At 40.6% G+C, this 22953-nt stretch overlaps 1 protein-coding gene across 1 annotated transcript in view; it reads right to left on the bottom strand.

The window, feature by feature from the left end:
- Positions 1 to 267: 267 nt before the first annotated feature.
- LMAN1 (lectin, mannose binding 1) overlaps positions 268 to 22953 on the bottom strand; it is a 36839-nt gene continuing 14153 nt past the window's right edge. Inside the window, exons 6-13 of the mRNA XM_029059866.2 lie at positions 19906 to 20029; positions 18901 to 18959; positions 17278 to 17410; positions 16248 to 16441; positions 16059 to 16129; positions 5292 to 5445; positions 3917 to 4038; positions 268 to 2962 (exon numbers count right to left, since the gene is read on the bottom strand). Coding sequence (XP_028915699.1) covers positions 2926 to 2962; positions 3917 to 4038; positions 5292 to 5445; positions 16059 to 16129; positions 16248 to 16441; positions 17278 to 17410; positions 18901 to 18959; positions 19906 to 20029 — 894 coding nt within the window. The 3' untranslated portion in view covers positions 268 to 2925. The remainder of the gene's footprint in view (positions 2963 to 3916; positions 4039 to 5291; positions 5446 to 16058; positions 16130 to 16247; positions 16442 to 17277; positions 17411 to 18900; positions 18960 to 19905; positions 20030 to 22953) is intronic.

Raw genomic sequence — 22953 nt, forward strand, 5'->3', positions numbered from 1 at the left:
TTTATTTTTAAAAAACAGAGATTATTGTAGCTCTTTATCTTCCCCCTCGAAATCCTGTCCACACCTTGACTTTCCCATCACCGTAGGCAGCACCACCATCCTCCCTCTCACAAGCCCAGGAAGATGGAAGGTCAGAATCCTAGTCTGGACACTAATATTCCTCAGGGGTGAATAATTGCCAAAGTAAAATGAAATTTAGCCAAATCACCAAAGTAACAAGTTTGCCGGAAACACCAAAATAATCTTAGAGTTCAAAGAAGAAGAAACTTATTTACTAAAATATTTCTTTATTTGAATAAGGTTACTGTAATGTTTTTTTAATTCCAGCGATCGTTGATGGAAAACACGCCCCCAAAACCAACTAGGAGGTCCATTTTCCCTTTGAAACTGACAATAGAAAAATCTTTTCTATCTTACAGGAATATTAGTAAAAGAATTTCACTTTAAATAGGCAAAGCAGATCTAAAAAGTTGCCAATAATTTTACATCAAGTTTAAAATGCAATGTCCCCTTTGAATTATGTGTTCATTATGCCTTGTAATGAACCCATGGATTGGGAGATTCAGTCACAAAGTCTCAAATTTTAAACCCCATTTTTTCCAAACAGATCTGTGAATGCCTTGAATCTATTAGGTTCTCCCCACCCTCTTCTCGGTTCCTGTATGAAAACAAATCTACTTTTAATAATTAAGGCAATGTGCACAACCATTATCATGAATGCTGCATATCCTAATTAGCTAGTGCTGCTTGGGAGTTAAAACAGTTGGATCGGGACAGGCAGCCAAGTCAGCAGGTTGAACTGACCATTAAGAGGCAAAGGCAAATACTCTGTGAGGTTTCTTCAGTTAATAATACAGTTCCCCAATTGCTCTTGGTAAAAGCAATCTTCAGGAAGTCTCACATACTAGTAGTAGTGCACTTTAGTTGAATGAGGTAATATATTGAGTGTTACCCCTCCAGCACTCAGTACAGTGCTCGCACTCAGTAGGTGCTCAACAAATACTATTGATTAACCTCTCTCAAATTACATTACGGTAACTAAAAGCTGGCCATAATATTTTGACATTTTAACACACGACCTCCTAAAAACAATAACTTAAATATTGAAACTGTCCAACAAATTTAGTTTCAGTCCAAGGCACCTGTACTTGCTGGTGTGAAATGTGAGTGATCGTATTTCATTGTCTGGAGTAACACAAGCTAAAAATCCTTGGAAGTGACTGTGCTCAGCTGAAATTTTTTCAGAGGTTATCTGTTTTCAATTAAATTTGAGGCAAAATAAGCTACTCCCAATTATGATCAAATAATGGTATCGACTCTGATATTTTAAGGATTATTTGCAGGTAAATAAGGAGTTTAGAAGCCATCATGATCAGTCTGAGTGATCGGTCACAGACAGCCCTCTCGTCTTAGCTACATTCAGAAGCATTCACTTGTCAAAAACATGCTGCATAGATCTGGAATTACATCAGCATTGCAGGCACGATGTGAATATGGATTTCAGAATACTGAATTTAGCAGCATTTTCTCTTAAAATGATGACTCACCAATTTTGCATAATGAATTTTGCATATTGCATCCTTCTGGTAAATGCTAAAATTCCTCTCAGCCTGATAAAAAACAAATACAACTCTACTGTGTCTCAGAAGTGACCTAAACTTGAATTAGGTTTCAATGAACTTCAAAGTATTAACATTTTAGTGTAAAAAATTTCCCCCAACACTACAAGAAGTATTTACACTTAGTATGTAAATGAAGTAAATGAGTCATTCTGAGTTAGCGCACTCGGAATTTATCCAGCATTAATTCACTATTGCTACAATGTACCAGAGCTGGAGATTGAAAGTGGCACCACCACGGCCTCAATTTTTTGAGGCAAGGGGAGGTAACAGAGCAGCAGCACTGTAGAAGTGCACCAGGGGTTCTTCCCATCCTGGTACTCCACCCCCAAATTTGACAGGGAGTGAAAATGGAAGAGAAGTCCACTGACAAAAATGCCAAACCACTCCACTCACAGGAGGAAACTTAAGCAAGAGGCTATTTGCCTCATTTCTCAGGAGGGCGTCTCCATAGTTTCACCTTTCTGAAACTGGGCTCATAACGTCTGGAGTAAATTCAAATGCAAAAGGGACTTTAGACATAACTTATTTTTTTCTAAGAGACATTCAAGAGAATGGGCCATCTTGAAATAAGTCACTTAGCAAAATGTTGCTAAGATTCCATATCACAAAAAACGTTCTCAATAAAACCACTTTGCCAGTCTCATTTTTAAATACAAATTACTGGATACCCAGAGGAAAAAAATAACTTTACAAATCTTATGAAACCCAAGAAATCCTTTTATACTTGTACAGAGTTTTTATTTGGGCTAAGGAAATTGTGATTTCAAAAAAAAAAATTATAAAGAAGACTGCCAAACTGGGTCATGGAACAGAAGAAAATCTGACCCACCATAATAATCCTTGCTACTTCGACAGGCTTGATAAACTCTTTGGACTTAATTCTTTACAAAATTATTCTTTGAAATAAAAAGCCTGTGATACCAGACTTGTAGGAAGTGAGGGTTTGCCATCAGGAATCAGATGTGCAGAACAATACTTGGAGTTGTGCACTCAAATCCCCCTCTCCCACTGAAAATGAGTCTCCCACCAAGAGTGTTACAAGGCTCTGCTCAAATAGCAGCCAGATAGTCACTCAAAGTTATAATAAGGATTATATATAGGTAGTGCCTAAGTGGACAATTTTCCCTTGCAGTCCTCATTGGTTTCAGGGTTATTTTTACCAATATTACACTAAATACTTCATTGTAACAAAATTTTAATAATTTAGAATATTGATGCATTTTAAACAGTTTAAAATTCCCTCATTTACAGAAGAGATCTGTGCATACATACAAAATGTACACATACGCAAATGAAAAGGCCTTCAGAAGAATTTTTTGGCTGCTGCTTCTTGTTGATTCCTAAAAGAGAGTACATGAAAATCATTAAGATAATTTCTATGTTCAGAACTAAACATTATGTTGTTTATATTACTCTCCCAAGTGCTTAGCACAGTGCATGTATTGTACGCTAAGCACATATAATAAGCACTCAATAAATATGACTGATTAAAGAAATTGGAACAACACATAAGTCAAGATCACTCAAGTAATTCATTCAAGTAATTCTTCATTTCACGTGCATATGCTTTTCACTTCAGGTACTTTCATTGCTCAACAAACTCAAAAAGCCTGATGAAGTTATCTGAGGGCTCCTTAAAATTTGATTAAAAAACATCTGCCTCTCTCTACGATTAGCATAATGGACTGGAAAAGCCCATGCCTTTGAATTAGCCTTAATTTTGCTCACACCTTGCTTTCTTTTTGAATGACCTGGGTGGTGTCTTATTTTTCTGAAACCAGATGCTAGATTTTTCCCGGCTTCCTTGGCCAACTATGGTTTCCTACTCAAGACTGTGTAACTAAGTTCACTTTCAGCATACCATCTTGGCTACCACCATTCAGTCTGGAGCAACTTTGGTTTTCAAATCCTGTCAATTCAAGCAAGCTGCATCTGGGATCACACTGCAGTTCTCTTTAATATTATACAGGCAATTTACCTGAAATTGCTTGAAGTTCATCACCACTATAATGTAATCTTAGGTATAAGAAGTAGCAAGTCAGAATATGAGTGGACTGAAAAAGGCTTAAAAGGCTTAGTTTGTTTTTTTTCACAGACATTTCTGAATTCCAAGTGGTGTCACAGAGTGGTGGCACTACCTAACCCTCCAGATTCCACAAGCCTTTGGTCCCACTTCAACACCTTAACCCTTATGGTTGACCAAAAAAGTCCTGAAGATTTGTGTTGATACCAATCAAAATCCACTTTAAGTCACTTTTGATTAAAAAACACCACCACCACACAGAAAAACTTACCTATACATGGTATACCCAATGAACAACACTGTCTGCACAGCTACAAATATGAAGAAGTGTGTTGTAGATAAACATGATGGAAATGGTGGTAGGTCTGGACATTTTGGTTTCTCATTTGATGCCTATAAAACAGGAGCACATTTATCAGCAATACCCAAACAGCATTCTCTACTATTTTAGAACCCAATGAAAATAGTTATAACAACAACATATTCAGATCTTGAGGCTACCGTGCCATTTAACTTACAGGAAGTTTGGCAACAGCTTCTGGAAAGGAAGGTTTAAGAACAAAGATAACGACAGGAAAGGACAATACAGAAAAGTATTGCAAGTTGATTTGCCCATTCCTATCCTAATTTTTTGGATACAGCCAGTTAGGGGAAGCACCCACAGCTTTTATTTCAGAAACAACAACACAGGGAGGTAGAAGAAAAGCAAAACCTCTCTACAGTGTAGCTTTCAAAGTATTTTTTACAAGGCTAAAAAGCAGCTATTTAACATAATCTAGAAAAAAAAAAACAAAAAAAAAACCCCACTACATTTTAAACTCAACTGAAAGGCTCAAATAGGCTCCCAATCAATGTTCAATCAACCTTCTTCCTTTCCCTACTGTTTTACTCATCTTTTCTAGCATTTTTACTAAAACCCCCAATTCTATTAAAAAACGCTTTCATTTTGCTGCAACCCAGGCAATGGAATTAAAAGTTTCATTTGGGACTAAGGTTTCCTTAAGAGGCAAACTGGACAGCTCAGTCTAAGCTACAAAAAGAGAGGGACCACCTCAGTGTCTCTAATCCTTAAGGGTTTAGGACAGTACACTGCAAACAATGAGTACTTAAATACTGAGGATTGATTCTGCCTTGTCAGAGGCCAAATAGGGCTCAAACAGTCTAGCTGTGTTTCTGTTCTTCCTAGAAATGCTTGGAGAAATCATTAATCTCTCTGAAATTGGGGGGCAGAGAGTAAACAGAACAGGGTCATACCTATCATTGCCCAGGATTTACTAAAAATAATTTGAATTCAACCAATACTGAAGTCTCAAATTTTTCTAATATAATAGTAATAATTGGGGTGTTTGTTAAGAGCTTACTATGTGTCAAGTACTGTTCTAAGCGCTGGGGTAGAAGACACAAGTTAATCAAGCTGGATCCAGTCCCTGTTCCATGTAGGGCTCAAAAATCTAAGTAGGAGAGAATGAGTACTGAATCCCCATTTTACAGTTGAGGTAACTGAGGCACAGAGAAGTTAAGTGACTTGCCCAAGGTCACCCAGATGGCAGAGCCTGGACTAGAACCCAGGTCCTCCCAGGCCCATGTTCTTTTCAGTATGCCACACTGCTCCTCAAACATCACACAAGTGGAATGATAGGAGTTACCATATTTCGTTGAACTAAGTGTTCTACATCTCTCTTTACTACATGAAGATGCTCTTTAATGTCATTGAAGTGCTGGGTTGTTTCATAAACTCCTCCTGCAGATCCAGTGTGGTGTATTCCACTGACTAGTCGGAGGGTCTCACTCATGGAGTTCCTGGAAAAGAAAATCCTGTTATATCAACTGTTCAGTGACAAAGAACACAAAGGATTTGTGAAGTTAAAGCATTTTAAATGTCTATGGATTCACTTCTAAGATCTGCATATTGCATCTTTTTAAGGACTGCTTGGGGACTTATTTTGAGAGGAGATTCTAAACAGGTAAACTTAAAAGGATGTTAAGCAACAACACAGTATTTTTTTTTCCAAAAGGCACAGTTGAGAGATGGCCATTTTAGCTAAGTTATCTAAAAGCCTGTTGGTTTGACCTAGAGCATTAAGATGAATACTGCATAATGCTTTTCTATTTAAAGGAAGCCAAAAGCTGTTTCTGAAACATAAATGTAGTCCTAAGAAATGAGGAGGCTTTAAGGATAAAGAAAGATTTGCTCAGTTCTATGATTACCTTTTACAGGAGAAATTCATTTCCAAAAATTTACTGCTGTTAGAACTGATGAATTTGGAAATAATTATACCACCATCGCTACAAAGTTTACTTTCTTACCAATTAATTTTGTAAGAAGTTACATCATTGATTGTTACTATTGCCATTTGTCCATTAAGCAGTTAAGTAAATGGGAAGATTTTCATTCAATATGGTCATACAATTTCCTCTACTGGATGTTTCTTTTCAGTTACAGAGAGGATTAAAGTCCACAGATAAAATATTTACCATGTCGATGCTAATCCCATGTTTATTATTTTCTGTTCCATCAATCGTAGCATCTGCATCTTGGATTTTCTTGACATGATAATTTGTTCAGATAACAGCTTACTTCAACTCTGCCCTAAGCCCTAACTATTAAACTAGTCCACTGAAGCAACTAAGCTGTTACATGACTCACATTGCTCTCACGGTGTACAGTATTGGAGAACAAAACATCTCACCCCTAACATTCCAGACCAAAGATTGCCACAGGTACCTCATGAAATGGTCACAATAAAGACTCAAAGTCTGATTCAATTTATTGATAAACACCATGTGGGTAATTCACCACGGCCTGTTACAGTGACTAAGGAGAGAATTTAAACTGCACAACCAAGAAAACTCTACCTTGCAATTTAAAGTGAAAGAAAACTCTTTCTGGGATAGTTGTTGAAATGTCCTACAAGACTATGGTGGGCATAGGTCTAACCACCATCAGCCTCCAGAAAAAAAAAAATCCTAGATTCCTAGAATCCTAGCCTACATGCTGGCTGCTAGGCCAATAAGAACCACACAATTGTAGTCCATGCCCAATATTCAATAGTATTTATTGAGCGCTTACTATGTGAAGAGCACTGTACTAAGCGCTTGAACACTACAGCGTGGAAAGCGGAGAGACTTTTTTTAAAGATGGAGTAAAATCAAGAGTCTGTGTGGGGTGAGTTTGAAGCTCATCATTGCTTGAAATTGAATGGAAATTAAGACTGCTTACTTCAGTGGGACAAAGGAAGAGGAAGGGGAGATAAAAAAGATTGCCGCTACCATAGGATCTTTTCCCAAGAGTTTTCTACAAAGTGTTCCTAAATACTAGCCTAATTCACAATATAAAGACACTTTACATTATAATTAACTGTTTTCTGCTCCAACTGTACTCTTTAAATAAAAAAAGTCTAGCAAAATGATTTAAAGTGTTCCCTTCTCTTGGAAACTTTATCCAACCTCGGCTTCACTGGCATTTCCCTCTCCTGGTTCTCCTATTTCTCTGGTCACTCATTCTCAGTCTCTTTCACAGGCTCCTCCTCTGTCTCCCAGCCCCTCACTGAACCCTCAAGGTTCAGTTCTGGGTCCCCTTCTATTCTCCATCTACACCCGCTCCCTTGGAGTACTCATTCACTCCCATGGTTTCAACTACCATCTCTATGCGTACGAGACCCAAATCTACCAGCCCTGATTTCTCTCCCTATAGTCTAGCACTTTCTCCTGCCTTCAAGATGTCTCTATTTGGATGTCCTGCCATTACCTCAAATTTAACATCTCCAAAACAGAGCTCCTTTACTTCCTACCCAAACCGTATCCTCCCTCTGACTTTCCCATGACTGTAGAGAGCACCACCATCTTTCTGTCTCACAAGGCCATAACCATAATGCTATCCTTGACTCCTCTCTCTCATTCAATGCGCGTATTCAATCTATCACTAAATCCTGTCAATTCAACCTTCACAAGGTTTCTAAAATCCACCCTTTCCTCTCCAACCAAACTGTTACCACATTAATCCAAGGACTTATCCTATCCTGCCTCCTTGCTGACCTCCCTGCTTTGTCTCTCCCCACTTTAGTCCGTTCTTCACTCTACTGCCCAGATCACTTTTCTACAAAAATGTTCACTGCATGCTCCCCCACTCCTCAAGAACCTCCAGTGCTTGCCCATCCACCTCCATGTCAAACAGAAACTGCTGACTATACGCTTTAAAAGTATTCAGTCACCTTGCTCCCTCCTAACTCACTTAGCCCCTCTCCTACTACAACTCAGCCCACACACTTCACTCTTCTAAAGCCAACCTATTCCCTGTAACTAGATCTCATCTATCTCGCCAGTGACCTCTCGCCCACCTTCTGCCACTGGCCTATAATGCCCTCTTTCAACCATTATTTTCCCCATCTTCAAAGCCTTATTGAAGGCGAATCTTCTCCAAGAGGACTTCCTTCACTAAACCCTCATTTCCTTTTCTTCCACTCACTTCTGTGTTGCCCTTATTTGCTCCCTTTATTCATGAGCCTCCCCCTGCCAGCCTCCACAGCATTTATATACACATTTGTATTTTCTATTAATGTCTGTCTCCCCCTCCAGACTGAAGCTTATTATGGGCAGGGACTGGGTCCGTTATATTGTACTCTCCCAAATGCTGAGTACAGTGCTCTGCCCAGAGTACACACTAATTAAATAAATAAATGATGATCTCATAAAAATAAAAGATCATCATCTACCCTTTTTAAGAGAGGAAGAAATCCCATATGGATTGACCTCATTGGTTAGAACCTGGACCACTCAATTCAACTGATTCTAAGGTGGTCTAACGGATGTCATTCATGTTCCCAAAATTAAAAGAGTCTGTAATAAGCAATGAATAAAGACTAAAGTCTCTTAGGTGGAACTAACTACCTTTTATTTACACTTCACCATTACTTGATGTGAATGATTTCAAATAGATCATCCTAAAGCAATAGAGTTAAAGCTTTGCCTTCCCAATACTGAAATCAGGTCAAATATGATTTTTTTACTAATAATAATGTTGGTATTTGTTAAGCGCTTACTATGTGCCGAGCACTGTTCTAAGCGCTGGGGTAGACATAGGGGAATCAGGTTGTCCCATGTGGGGCTCACAGTCTTAATCCCCATTTTACAGATGAGGGAATTGAGGCACAGAGAAATTAAGTGACTTGCCCACAGTCACACAGCCGACAAGTGGCAGAGCTGGGATTCGAACTCATGAGCCCTGACTCCAAAGCCCGTGCTCTTTCCACTGAGCCACGCTGCTTCTACTATAACACCATGAGTTTTAAAGTACTAAATCAGAATGAGCTGGAACTCTCTCTGCTCCAGTGAAAAAAAATCCTGGAAAGATTGTTCCGGTAGGAAAATTATTTTGCCGCAGTGGCTGCCCCTTCAGCTGGCAAGAAGGCAGCACCCTCAACTGGCGGAAGAGCTAGTCATCCCCTTGCTGTCTCTTCAATCACTCAATCAATGGTATTTATAGAGCATTTACTATATGCAGAACATTGTATTAAGTAAGCACTTCGGAAAGTACAGTACAATAAAATTTGTAGACATGATCCCTGCCAACCAGAAGCTTACAGTCTAGACGTGGGGGACAGACAATAAAATAAGTTACAGATAGGGTAAATGGCCAAGTACAATATAATTATGGTATTTGTTCATCATAATAATAATGACTGTATTTGTTAAGCACTTAATATGTGCCAGGCACTGTATTAAGCACTGGGGTAGATACAAGGTAATCGGGTTGGACAGAGTCCCTGTAGCACCTCACAGTGCTTCCAATCTCAATCCCCATTTTTCAGATGAGGTAACTGAAGCACAGAGACATCAAGTGACTTGCCCAAGGTCACACAGCAGACAAGTGATGGAGCTGGGATTAGAACCCAGATTATTCTGAATCCCAGGCCTGTACTCTATCCTCTGGGACATGCTGCTTCTCTAAGCACTTACTATATGCCAAACATTGTACTAAGCGACTGGGTAGTTACAAGATATTCAGGTTTGAAACCATTCCTGTCCCATGAGTCTCACTGTAGAGGAAATAGGATTTAATCCCCATTTTACAGATGAGGAAACTGAGGCACAGAGAAGTGACTTCCCAAAGTGGTCACACAGCAGAAAACTGGCAGAGCCAGGACTAGAACCAGTCCTCTGGCTCGCAGGTCTGTGCTCTCACCGTGCTTTTTGCCATAGGTGCTGTGGGTCTGAGGACGGGTTGAATAACAAGTGCTTAAGATGCATAGCTTCAAGTGCACAGGCAACAGGGAGGGGAGGAGTAGAGGAAAACCTCTTGGAACTTGGAACAGTTCAGGTAACTGTGATTTTAGGATGGCGCTGAAGGTGGGGACAGCAGTGGTCTGTCTTTTACAAAGAAGGAGAACTGTAGGCAAGGGGTCGTCGGTGAGACAGTGGAGATTAACGTACAGAAAAGAGGTTGGCAATAGAGTGAAGTGTGCAGGCTGAGTTTTAGCAGAAAATAAGTGAGGTAAGATAGGAGGGGGCTAGGTGATTGAGTGTTTTAAAGTCAGTGGTAAAGAGTTTCTATTTGATGACATGGTGGATGGACAATGGACAACCACTAGAGGTTTTTGAGTGGGGAAACATGGATTTTTTTTTTTAAGAAAAACACTTGGCAGTAGAGCGAAGTACGGTCTGGAGTGAGGAGAGACAGGAGGCAGGGAGGTCGGCTCTTTTGGTCACAAGCAGTCAGAAAGAAAGGTGGCTGCAGTGGAGGAAGGTGGCTGCTCCACTCCTTGCCTCGCAGTCAAGACTAAGTCCCTGGCCCAGCCCGGGAACCTCTTAGGCAATCTGGGCCTTTCCCCTAATGGCAGTGTGACCCCTGTGCCCATCTACAGCACCCTTGACCCCAGATGCACATTCTCTTACTGGTGCTCATTTAGGGCAGTGGCATTTTTTTTTTTAAATACATACACTTTCAATCATGACTATAAAATAGTATGGGTACACAACATGCCCTTAGTATGGACAAGAAACATAAAAATTGAATGGGGCAGAGGGGGAATGGGAGGAAGATGTCAGACTTTTTTTTTTATTGTGGCCTCAGTTTTTGAGAAACCTATGGTTTTTCAGAGGCATACGTAGTGAACTATGGCAAGCAATCATGATTAAGAAACAAATCTTGACACGAAAAGACACAGCAAAGCTTTTTACCTTTAAAAAATGAACAAGGAATTCCCTTAAGTAGAAAATAAGATGTCATGCAAGATCACTCCGGATCAGACGTTAAAGAAAGACAGGCAACTAATGTTAACAAGAAAATCTAATTTCCTTTTGGGACTAGAGATTTGCTAAGAATATTAAAATGAAAGCATTTCTGGAAGGAAAAAAAAGAATTCTAATCTTCATCTAACAACAATGACCTACTTAAAAAATTATTTTAGGCTCTGAAGCACTACCCTCAAAACAAAAACACTGTTGGCAAAATTTAACTTCTGGAGAGTAACTGCTTTGAGGCTTCTTAAAAGAGCCTTGTGTCTTGCAAGTCTCAGATTAGAAAGCCTTTTTAGATTCAAACACTCCAAAAATTTAGGTTACTTTTAGTTATTCCATTTCTACCAAAATTGTAAATATTCATGTTGAAGTTCCACCAATAAACATACTCTCTTTGATTCTTTCAAAAGTAACAATGTAAATCTCTTGTGTGGCAGTGTGGCCGAGTGAATAGAGCACAGGTCTGGGTTCTAATCCTGCCTGTCCCACTTTTCTGCTGTGTAATCTTGGGCAAGTCATTTAACTTCTCTATGCCTCAAGTTACCCCTCTAAGGGTGGCAACAGGAGAGTTTCCAGTACTCTACCAGTCTCAACTATGGGAGGGAGAGTCAAGCGGAGGCATATCCATTCCATTCCTAGCTTGGGCAGTGGCTAGCAAGTGGAAGGCAATTTGCTCCAAGTCAAAACTCAACTGTGCTGGGCAGCAGCAGCATGGGAGAGAATCGAGGGTGGAGACTCCAAGTTTACCACATGGAAGGAGGCAATAGTAAACCACTTCCATATTTTTACCAACAAAACTCCATGGCTACACTACCAGAATGATTGCAGATGGAAGTGGGACGTTCTGGGAGAGATGTGTCCATTGCGTCACTAAGGGTTCGAGACAACTCGACAGCATAAGACAAAAAAATGCCTCAAGTTACCTCATCTGTAAAATGGGATTAACAATGTGAGCTCCATGTGGGGTATAGATTGTTTCCAACCCAATTATCTTGTACATACCCCAACAGTTAATACAGTGCCTGGCACATAGTAGATGCTTAAAGAATACCATTAAAAAAAGGTCATTTCATTAAACTCAGAGTAGCTTTGGGTTTGAAGATGAGGTCACTGAGACCTTAACCATAGCAAAAAGGTTGATCAATCAATGGTAATAAGTTCTTAGTACAGTACTCTGCACATAGTAAGCACTCAATAAAGACTATTGAATGAATGAATCAATGGCATTTATTGAGCACTTACTCTGTGTAGGGCACTGTTCTAAATGCCTGGGAAACTATAAGAGAATAAATGCACAATCAGCAATCCATTCTAAAACACCTTAAGCTTCTTTCAAGCTTAAAAATAAAAATCTTTTCTGAAACAAGCTCCAAGTCTTTATAGGAATGCATCCCTTATATTAGAGTGCACAAATTCAGTATTCAGCTTTATGAAGAGGAAGAAGATGGTACCAAATGGGGACAGATCCACTGTTGACTATTTGTAGATCTGGGGAAGCTTAACCTAAATATTTAATTATAAATATACCTAGTTCAACTGTAATGTAAGTGCTGTATTGTTGCAAAAACCTGCAGTAAGGCAAACTAGTAATGTAATATTTACCTGTTTGGGCACCATGCACACAATTCATTCATTCAATCATATTTACTGACCACTTACTCTGTGCAGAGCACTGTACTAAGCACTTAGAAAAGTTCAATACAACAGGGCTGGCAGACATTCTCTGCCCACCAGAAGCTTACAGTCTAGAGGGGGAGACAAACATTAAAATATATTATGGATCCATACACAAGTGCTCTGGGGCTGAGGGTGGGGTAAATATTGAGGGCTTAAAGGGAACAGGCCCAAGTCCATAGGCGAGGCAAAGAAGAGAGGTAATAGGGGAAAAGACGTTTTAAATGGCAAAGGCCTCTTGGAGAAGATTTGATTTTAATAAGGCTTTGGGGGCGGGAACGGGGAGAATGAATTCAAGCACTTCTCATATCCTGCCTTAACTATTGCATGAGCATTCTTACTGACCTCCCTGACTCTTGTGTCTCCCTAATCCAGTCCTTATTTCACTGTGCTGTCTGGATCACTTTTCTAAAAAAAATAAATATTCAGTCCGTATCTCCCTACTTTCCAACTCTGCAAACAAAACTCCTTACCATTAGCTTTTCAGCATTCAATAATAATGTTGGTATTTGTTAAGCGCTTACTATGTGCAGAGCACTGTTCTAAGCGCTGGGGTAGATACAGGGTAATCAGGTTGTCCCACGTGAGGCTCACAGTCTTCATCCCCTTTTTACAGTACCCCACCTTACCTCCCTGATTTTCTACTACAACCTAGCTCAGGTGCTTTCCTCTGTCAATACCAACCTGTTCTTCGAACCTCGATCTCATCTACTTGCTGCAGCCAACTTGCTCACATCCCCCATCTGGCCTGGAACTCCCTAGTATTTAAGCATTTACTGTGCACTGAGCACTGAACTAAGAGTTGGGAAAGAATACACAGGTCGAAAGTATTACACAATCCCTGGCATTCAGCGGATGCACAATCTTAAAAAATTAGTGGCTACCAAAAAGTTGGACATTCAATCATATTGAGTGCTTACTATGCACAGATCACTGTACAAAGTACTTGGGAGAGTACAATCCAACAGAGTCAGCAGACATGTTCCCTGCACATACCGAGCTTATGGTCTAGACAGATTTTCAAAAATTTTCCTTTTCCGTATCTTAGCTTTTAATGCAGCCTAGATTTAGGAATAGAGTTCCAAATAGGTAGTTAGGAAACCTGGGTTTTAGTTCCAGCTCTTTCACCAACGCAGGGCTAAAGACAATGTTTTACCTCACATTAATTTAATTATCTATAAAACAGGCATGCAGTTTGATCCCCCCACCCCAATCAATTAATGGCATCTATTGAGCACTTACTATATGCAGAGCATTGTACTAAGCATTTGGGAGAATACAATAGAGTTGGAAGACCCAATCTTTCCCCCGCTCTCCAGGTTCTCCTCCTATTTTTCTAGCCCCTGCTTCTGTAGACTGTAAGCTCTTGATGGGCAGGGAACATGTCTGCTAAATCTGTTGTATTCTACTCTCCCTAGTGCTTAGTACAGTGCTCTCCATATAGTAAATGCTCGATAAATGCCATTGATGGATTGATTCTTAATGTCTTCTGCGAGATCCATCTCCACCTTTCAACTCCTATCTGTGGGAGTCCCTTTAGACTCAGTCCTGTTACCCCTTCTACGCTTTATCTAAACCCAGTCTTAAAGAACTCATTTACCCTCACAGGCTCAACTACCTTCTCTACAAGGATGATGCTTAAATCAACCTCAACAGTCCGGACCCCTCTCCTTTTCTGTAGTCTATTTCCTCCTTCCTTCAGGACATCTCTACTTGGATTGCCCACTGACACCTCAAACTTAGTATGTTCAAAACGGAACTCCTCATGTTCCCTCCCACACCCTGTCCTCCCCATCACTGGAGATTACATCACAAACCTTCCTGTCTGACAATCCTATTACCATGGCATTATTCTCTACTCATCTCTCAAGCTGTATATTTAGTCTATCCCCAAATCCTATGATTCTACCGTCATAACATTTCTAGATCCCTTCTTCCGCTCCAAACTGCTACTATGCTGATCCAAGCATGTACCATATGCCGCTCTGACTACCACATCAGCCTCCTCACTGACCTCCCTGCCTCAGTCGTACTTATTGAGCGCTTACCGTGTGCAGAGCGCTGCATTAAAAGCTTGGGAGAGTACACTACAACAGTCATTCCCTATCCAGAATGAGCCAACAGTCTTAGGCATCCTGTTATCCCCTGTCCAGTCCCACTTCGCTCTGCTGCCTGAATCAATTTTCTAAAAAGAGCTCAATCCACAACATCCCACTCTTCAAAAAAACTTCCAAAGGTTGCCCATCCATCTCCATATCAAACAAAGACTCCTATCAACGTTAAGCTACTCAATCAGCTCTTCTCTACCTATATTCATAGACTGGGAGTCCCCTGAGGGATCGGGGCAGTGTCTAATTCACATGTGTACAGTGCTCTGCACACAGTAAGCACTCAATAAATACAATGAACTGAATGAATGTGCATAAAGCACTTAGTCCAGTGCTCGGCACACAGTAAGTACTTAATATTGTGCTATAAGCACTATATCTCAACCTGCACCCTTCATTCCTCCGACTGCAACCTATTCCCTATAACTTGATCTTGTCTCTTGCCACCAACCCTTTGCCCACAACCTTCCCTCTGGCCTGGAACTCCCTTCCCACTTCATATCCATCAAACCACTCTCCCCATCTTCAAAACCCTACTATCAGTCAATCAATGGTATTTATTGAGTGAAAAGCACCTGTACTAAATGCCTGGGAGAGTACAGTACAGAGTTGGCAGACATGTTCCCTGCTCTTAAACTTTACAGCCTAAAAGTCACATCTCCAATAGGCCTTCTCCGACTACCTTCTCCGACTACCCCTCATAGCCCTACCCTTATGTGTCACCTATACACTTCTATGCACTTACACACTTCAGTAACTCAAACCCTACTCCCAGCTCTCAGGCACCTATTCTTATACTCTGCCATTTCCCCTCTCTGCAATTTTAAGGTCAGTCTCTTCCTCATGAATTTAAAACTCTTCTGGACACGGATTATGTCTACCAACTCTTCTGCATGAAAATGTATTTTAGGCAAATAATAATAGCATTTGTTAAGCGCTTACTATGTGCCGGGCACTGAACTAAGCACTGGGATGCAAAAATCCCACTTCCTCAAGGGTCATCCCCTTACTAATCCCTATCTCCATAAGGTCATCCTATTAGCCACTGTTAGCACTTATTCCACTGCTTTTTTCTGTTTACTTTTACTTCCAGTTAACCCTCCTTTCTTTCCATTGTATATATGTGATTCAATGCCTGTTCTCCCTTCTACTTAGATCCATATGGATCAGGGACTATGTCCAAGTTGACTAATTTGAATCTACCCCAGTACTCCAAACAGAGCTTGACACGTAATAAATGCTTAAAACAATAATAATAGCAATAATATCCTTCGAAATGCTTAATACGGTGCTCTATACACAGTAAGCACTGAAATATCACTGATTGATGGTATCACTACTGATTTTAGTACAAGAAGTTTATCTTTTAACAGAGTCTACTGTTTATATACTTACTTCATTTCATTCACTTGTCTTAGGACTTCCTGCTGAGTTTTCACCACAGTGTCCAGTTCTTGTTGTGCGACCTGAAACAAGAAGCCACACACTGATAATCAAGTCTCTATACCTTCATCTGCTACAGAGCACTAAGAATCTCTCTCGCCTAAAAGTTAAGATAGTTATACACAACAATTGTAAGCTCACCTGGCCCTGGTGTCCTTGGATGCCAGCTCCTCTTTTAGAGATCTCGTCTGTCAAGGAAGTGACATACCTTCTCTGCTCATCAAGAATCATATCCAACTGTCGGTTAAGCTGCTTGATCTCGAGATGAATGCGATTCTGCCCTTCAAAGATCTGTCTTAGCTCACGGTCACTTACTGTCTCAAACATATCGTCAGCTGCAAAAAGAAATTTTACTCCAAATTATTCAAGCAACTCCTACTGATGTCACTGTACAAGAACTGTGCTCCTGTAGCACTTTGAAATCAGTGATAAGTGTATTTCCAGTTAATTCTGTGTAACCTATTAATATACACTGAAGAGCTAATGAGCTAATGCAGGCTACAAATCTGGATTATGATTCTTGAATACAAATCATCTGTGCAGTATTCTGATGCAGAGTTAATTTTCTTCCCTAAGAGACAGTACTCAGAAAATTCAAGTTATTTTTGCAGCTTCTCTCTCTCATTTCAGATGCCTGAAAAGCAAAGGCCCAAAATACAGGGTCCAAGTGCTCTCAATAATTGGCATGTATATAAAGCCTTTTCTCAAAGCACTGCATTGCGTCTCACAATTGTCTCTAAATTGCTACGTTTTTTACAAATATTTTTCTGATTTAAATGAAGACACTGAGTAACAGAATAAGCCAAACAGTAAGATCGACAGATCTCATGATAAGTGGGCTGAACTCACAAGTTCCCATTATCAAATCTGTTGGCAACGGTTTCTTCCAATCACATTCTTTCTAGTTCTTTCAAAGTCAAAAAATGTTAGTTGTAACTCCACCCTTGCCAATAAATTAAAATCAGTAAGTGCAGTATACTGGGCCCAATGCATTTGTAGGTTAAATGAGAGCCTTTCCAAAGTTCACTTCTGCTCGCAGCGACCAAGCTGGTCCCCAAAGACACAGGATGAAAGCTGCCAACAGTTAATACTCAAGGCAGAAATGTCCTGGTCCCCCTCAACTGGCACATGTATCCCCTCAAAGGGAGCAGAAGTCACACTCTGAGCTTACTTGGCTGCCCCTGAATGTCAGGATGTTCCTTCTGGAACTCTTCTTTCTTTTTATCCAATTCCTGTTGAAAGTGCTCAAATTCTTCTTGATACTTTTCTTTTTCCTTTTCAGGAATTTCCGCATCTGGTGGAGGCTTTTAGAGTACAAAATTGACAAGAAAAAGCCGATCAAAGATGGATGATCTCTACAGAGATTTCAACATTATCACTAAGTTGAAACAGTGCAAAATCTAAGGTGTTTACAACCCACATGCTACTTCAATCAATGGTATCTATTGAGCACTTAGCACTATAGTAAGTGCTTGGGAGAATAATAATTGTGGAATTTGAGTGCAGTGCAACAGAGTTGGTAGACACATTCTCTGCCCATAAGTAGCTGACAGTCAAGAGCAGCAGCATGTTTTAGTGGAAAGAGCATGAGCTTGGGGGTCAGAGGACGTGGGTTCTAATCCTGGCCCCACCATATGTCTGCTGTGTGACCTTGGGCAAGCGACCTAACTTCTCTGGGGCTCAGTTACCTCATCTGTAAAATGGAGATTAAGATTGTGAGCCCCACGTGGGACAACCTGATTACCTTGTATCTACCCCAGCACTTAGAACAGTCCTTGGCACTTAGTAAGTGCTTTAACAATTACCAGAATTATTATTATTAGAGACTAATGGTGTGAACGTTTTCAGGTTCATTCACTCGATCTAAAGAGAGACTGACGACAGTCCATTTTTTTGTATTAGCATGTTGGATAAGCTTAACAAATGGCTTCTCTAGCCTAGGCAGTCAAAAATGCTGGGCTGTGAACCTGTGTGTATGTTTCCTGTTTGCCCTGGAGGAGTTCACCTGCCTGACAGGTATTGTCCAAAAGTTGAGGGTTCTGGGTTGCTCCTCTCTTTCAATTGTATTTATTGAGCACTTACTGTGTGCAAAGCACTGTATTAAGTAAGCACTTGGGAGAATACTGTTTAACAACAGACACATTCCTGCCCGCACTTGTTCTCTTCCTGCTGCCAGATTACTTACACTCCTGGGAATGCCATAACCACCCACAAGGTAGGGAAAGAAAGCTAGAGCTTTGAGATTTACATTTTCTAAGAACCGAAGTCCATGGCTGCCCCAGCCCAGGTCAGAGTTGGGCCTGAAGGCTAGAGTGACCAAATCCAGCCCAGGATGTCCTCCTATTGGCTCTCACATTTGTGATGAAGAAAACAGGAGAGAAAGGAAGGGAATGTGACCACATATCCACACACTCATTCTGCACATGTGGCATGACTTCATCTGCTACAAACACAGCTTCCTCTAGCCCCTGCCATTTTTAAACAAAGGGAAGTAGGGTGAGGAATCCAAGCCCAGCAGGAGGGCCATGCACCCCAGCCCATGTGCTCCAAATAGGGCTCTATCCTACTCTGCATTCTCTCAGTTATCTGTTTGGTACCAAGGGTTATGGTGGTTTCAATCAAAATTCAGCCCCCCACACCCCCCACAAAAAAAATTAAAAAGGATTCGTTTCCACTAATTCCCCTTGTCCTGTACAGCTGAGCCTATGAAGCATTACACACACTAAATGCAATTAACTCTGGATTTAGCAGCAGCAAATGTTCGCATGCTAAACTGAAAGCATACCACACTTACTGTTTCTTTTCCTGGTTCAGTCAACTGGAAAGTCAGAAAAGATAGGACATCATGGTCATCTAAATGAAAAACAAAAGTAGGAAAATTATGCAACCAATAGAAGCTTCATAATCTTCCTAAAAATGCCCATTAATCCTCACTTGTGGGTTACCCACTTCTATCTTTCAGTGCAGGCTCTAGTGTCGCCATTAAACCACTATCCAAAGGAGCAAGGTGTGCTGTCTAAACTGAAACCCACATCCAGTTCTCCCACAGTGCACAGACTGCATTCTTGCAGATCCTTGCAATAAAGAAACTCAATCTGCAGAACTGTGCTGAATGCCGCACAAATGTTTTTTCTGACACAACACACCGCAATATCCAGACATGCTCATATTTTTCTAAGAACATTCCCTAGTTTTGCTGTTATGCTTTAACCAGAATGTGTAGTAAAAGCTCGTGTTACAGAAAAATTGAATGGATTTAGTTATTCCTAGGCCACTAGTTATCTTTGGCTTGGATTAGTCATTTATAATTTCACTCCACAGTACAGAAAGAATCGAGCACTGCAGAACTATGTTTAACAAGCTTTAGTTTTGTCTAAAAACACAGATAATGTAAAAGTTAGGCTTCCTAATAACACAGTAAGGTTTTTCATACCGCTATTCCACTATGCACATATAACCTGGCTACCTCAGAGAGTTCAGGTTTATTAACCCAAGTTAACTGTAACTCCAATCTCTGGATTTTTTTGCTCAGTCTGTGAGAATGCTAACTGTGGTAAGGAAATGAAATTCAAATCCACAATGAAATAGGGGAATGTTTCCTAACTGTAGGGTGGGTAGCTATCATGTAGGATTAATTCCATTCCCTTTTTAGTCTGGATTCAAGTTTAGTGAAAGACTCCTCATTCCCTAATTCATTACTAAGCAATTTAGCTTCAGACTTCATTAACTATAAAGTGAGAGACATGCTCTGCCTATAACATTTAAAAGTAATTTTAAATATAAGAGCTACCAAACTCACCTGCAAGACCTCCTGTTGCTGCAGATATTCCAAAGTGTCCCTGTGCAGGGATGACCATGTTTTCGACTTTAGCACAAAACTCGTAGTCATCTTTATTGGGTGTAAAGCCATTATTGATCATCACCTGGAAGACACACCGCAGTTAAGGATTCTAAAAAAAGAACCTTAAAATAACTTCGGTAGATAAAATAAATTTAAAAAATAATATTTATTAAAGAACAATAAATAACACTTAATATTCAGGTACTATATTAAGCACTGGAGTAGATACATGATTATTAGGTTAGACAGTCCCTATCCCACATTGGATGCAAGGAGAGAAAACTGGCATTTATTCCCCATTTTACAGATGAGGAAATTGAGGCATGGAATTGTTCAATGACTTGCCCAAGGTCATAAAGTAGGCAAGTGGAGAGCTGGGATTAGAACCCAGGTCCTCCAACTTCCAGCCTTGTGCTCTTTTTACTAGGCCATGCTGCTTCACTGTTTCAAGTACAAGGGGCACCTCACTAAAGGTTGGAACCCTAAAGAACCTCATGTTAGGGGGAAAGGTGTCAGGTAATAGTAACCATAGATTAGATGGGAATTAATGGGTTATGAGTAAATGGCTCCAAGACACACCATGATTGACATATGTCAATATTATTATATCCAGAGTGCTTTATACCACTGCCACACCTTAACTTTATTAAATATCATAAAGCTGTAAAAAAAAGAGTACTGCAAGGTATGATAATGCTGAGGCATAGGCTCGAAGCTGTAGTAGCATTATATACACCTTGACTAACACCAGTCTCAAGTGCGCAATATTTTCTCCTTCAACAAATCTAATTGTGTCACATGGATCCCATTACACCAGGACATAATCGTGATGTGGGGAAAAAAGTTTCTTCACACTTTCACCATATCATATCCAAATTGGGTTCAAAAACCTGAGTTGAGGCAGAACAGGATATCCGTCAACATTAGAAGTTAAAATTTTAAACACCAACAGAACACAGAATATCTGAATTGTGAAGAGGTCAGTTCAGAAAATTGGCATCCAATAAATACCACTGGCTGAGTGAGTGTCACTGAACAAGTACTAATCTAAATTTATTTTGCTACTCAGAATTTCCTCACTAATTATCTCAACTAACTTTGGTTCAGATGACTACTCGGCAAGGATAACTGTCTTCCCACTATAGTGTTAACTCTTTTCTGCTAGCAATTGTTTTGTCTAAATTTCGTTTCCCTGATGTAGATAAAAGACCCTGTCCTATGATTGAAGAAGTGGTATATCCTAAGGCTCTATTCTAGGTTCCCTTCTCACTTCAACTTTGAGGGCTTCAACCACCACCTCTCTGCAGATGATTTACACATCTATCTCTCTGGTAATGAACCCTCTGCTCTGCTGTCTCACATAGCATTTCCTCCTGCTACCAGGACATCTCTAGGTGGATATTCATTCATTCATTCAATAGTATTTATTGAGCGCTTACTATGTGCAGAGCACTGTACTAAGCGCTTGGGATGAACAAGTCGGCAACAGATAGAGACAGTCCCTGCCGTTTGACGGGCTTACAGTCTAATCGGGGGAGACGGACAGACAAGAACAATGGCACTAAACAGCGTCAAGGGGAAGAACATCTCGTAAAAACAATGGCAACTAAATAGAATCAAGGCGATGTACAATTCATTAACAAAATAAATAGGGTAACGAAAATATATACAGTTGAGCGGACGGGTACAGTGCTGTGGGGATGGGGAGGGAGAGGTGGAGGAGCAGAGGGAAAAGGGGAAAATGAGGCTTTAGCTGCGGAGAGGTAAAGGGGGGATGGCAGAGGGAGTAGAGGGGGAAGAGGAGCTCAGTCTGGGATATCCTGCTGATAACTCAGCCTCAATATGTCTAAGACCGAATTCCTTCCCAAATCCCCTACTCTACCTAACTTTCCCCCATCACACTTAACACCACCCCCCAACTCTTGTCTCTGAAACTTGTGCAACCCTTACATTATCCTTGGCTTTCTTCTCTTTAAATCCCCCTGTTCAATTTATCGCCAAATGCTGTCAACTTTCTCTTCACATCATTTCCAAGATTTTCATTTATTAATAATAACAACAATAATGGCTTTTAAGCGCTTACTATGTGCAAGGCACTGTACTAAGTGCTGAGGTGAATACAAGCAAGTTGGGTTGGACACAGTCCCTATCCCACAGTGGGGCTCACAGTCTCAATCCCCAATTTACAGATGAGGTAACAGGCACAGAGAGGTGAAGTAAGTTGCCCAAGGACACATAGCAGACAAGTGGTGGAGCTGAGATTAGAACTTGTAACCTCCTGACTGCCAGGCCCATGCTCTATCCACTATTCCATGCTGCTTTTCTAAATAAAGTCAACAAGGGTGGGATTCAAACACACATATGAAGTACAATGAATTAACAGGTCAGCGCCTTAATCACTCGATCACTTCATCATAAAAACTCCTCACTACCAGCTTCAGGGAACACCACTGGCTGCCTCTCTTGTTTACCTGCTCTTGTCTTCTGCAACAGCCCAGTGTGTAGTCTTTGCTCCTCTCAAAATAATAATGTTGGTTTTGTTAAGCGCTTACTGTGTGCAGAGCACTGTTCTAAGCACTGGGGTAGACACAGGGGAATCAGGTTGTCCCATGTGGGGCTCAGAGTCTTAATCCCCATTTTACAGATGAGGTAATTGAGGCACAGAGAAGTGAAGTGACCTGCCCACAGTCACACAGCTGACAAGTGGCAAACATCTTATATTTCCTCTGTACTTGACCGTCGATACACTGCTCATGACTTTCCCCTATTCAGAACACTCTTCCTTCTGAGTGGGCAGGGGGTGTGTCTACTAATTCTCCAAACACTTAGTACAGTGCTCTGCACATGGTAAAAACTCAAATATCACCAGAGTGTCAATGAATGATATCTGTCTGCCCTTGCTTTCAAACACCTCCTAAAAAGGACCTACTTCAGGTACTAACCACCTACCCCCACCTTCCTTGGCTATGCTATTTCTTCAGCCACCTCAGCATTTGTGCATTAATT

The sequence above is a fragment of the Ornithorhynchus anatinus genome, chromosome 3, assembly GCF_004115215.2.
Source record: "Ornithorhynchus anatinus isolate Pmale09 chromosome 3, mOrnAna1.pri.v4, whole genome shotgun sequence".
NCBI lineage: Eukaryota > Metazoa > Chordata > Mammalia > Monotremata > Ornithorhynchidae > Ornithorhynchus > Ornithorhynchus anatinus.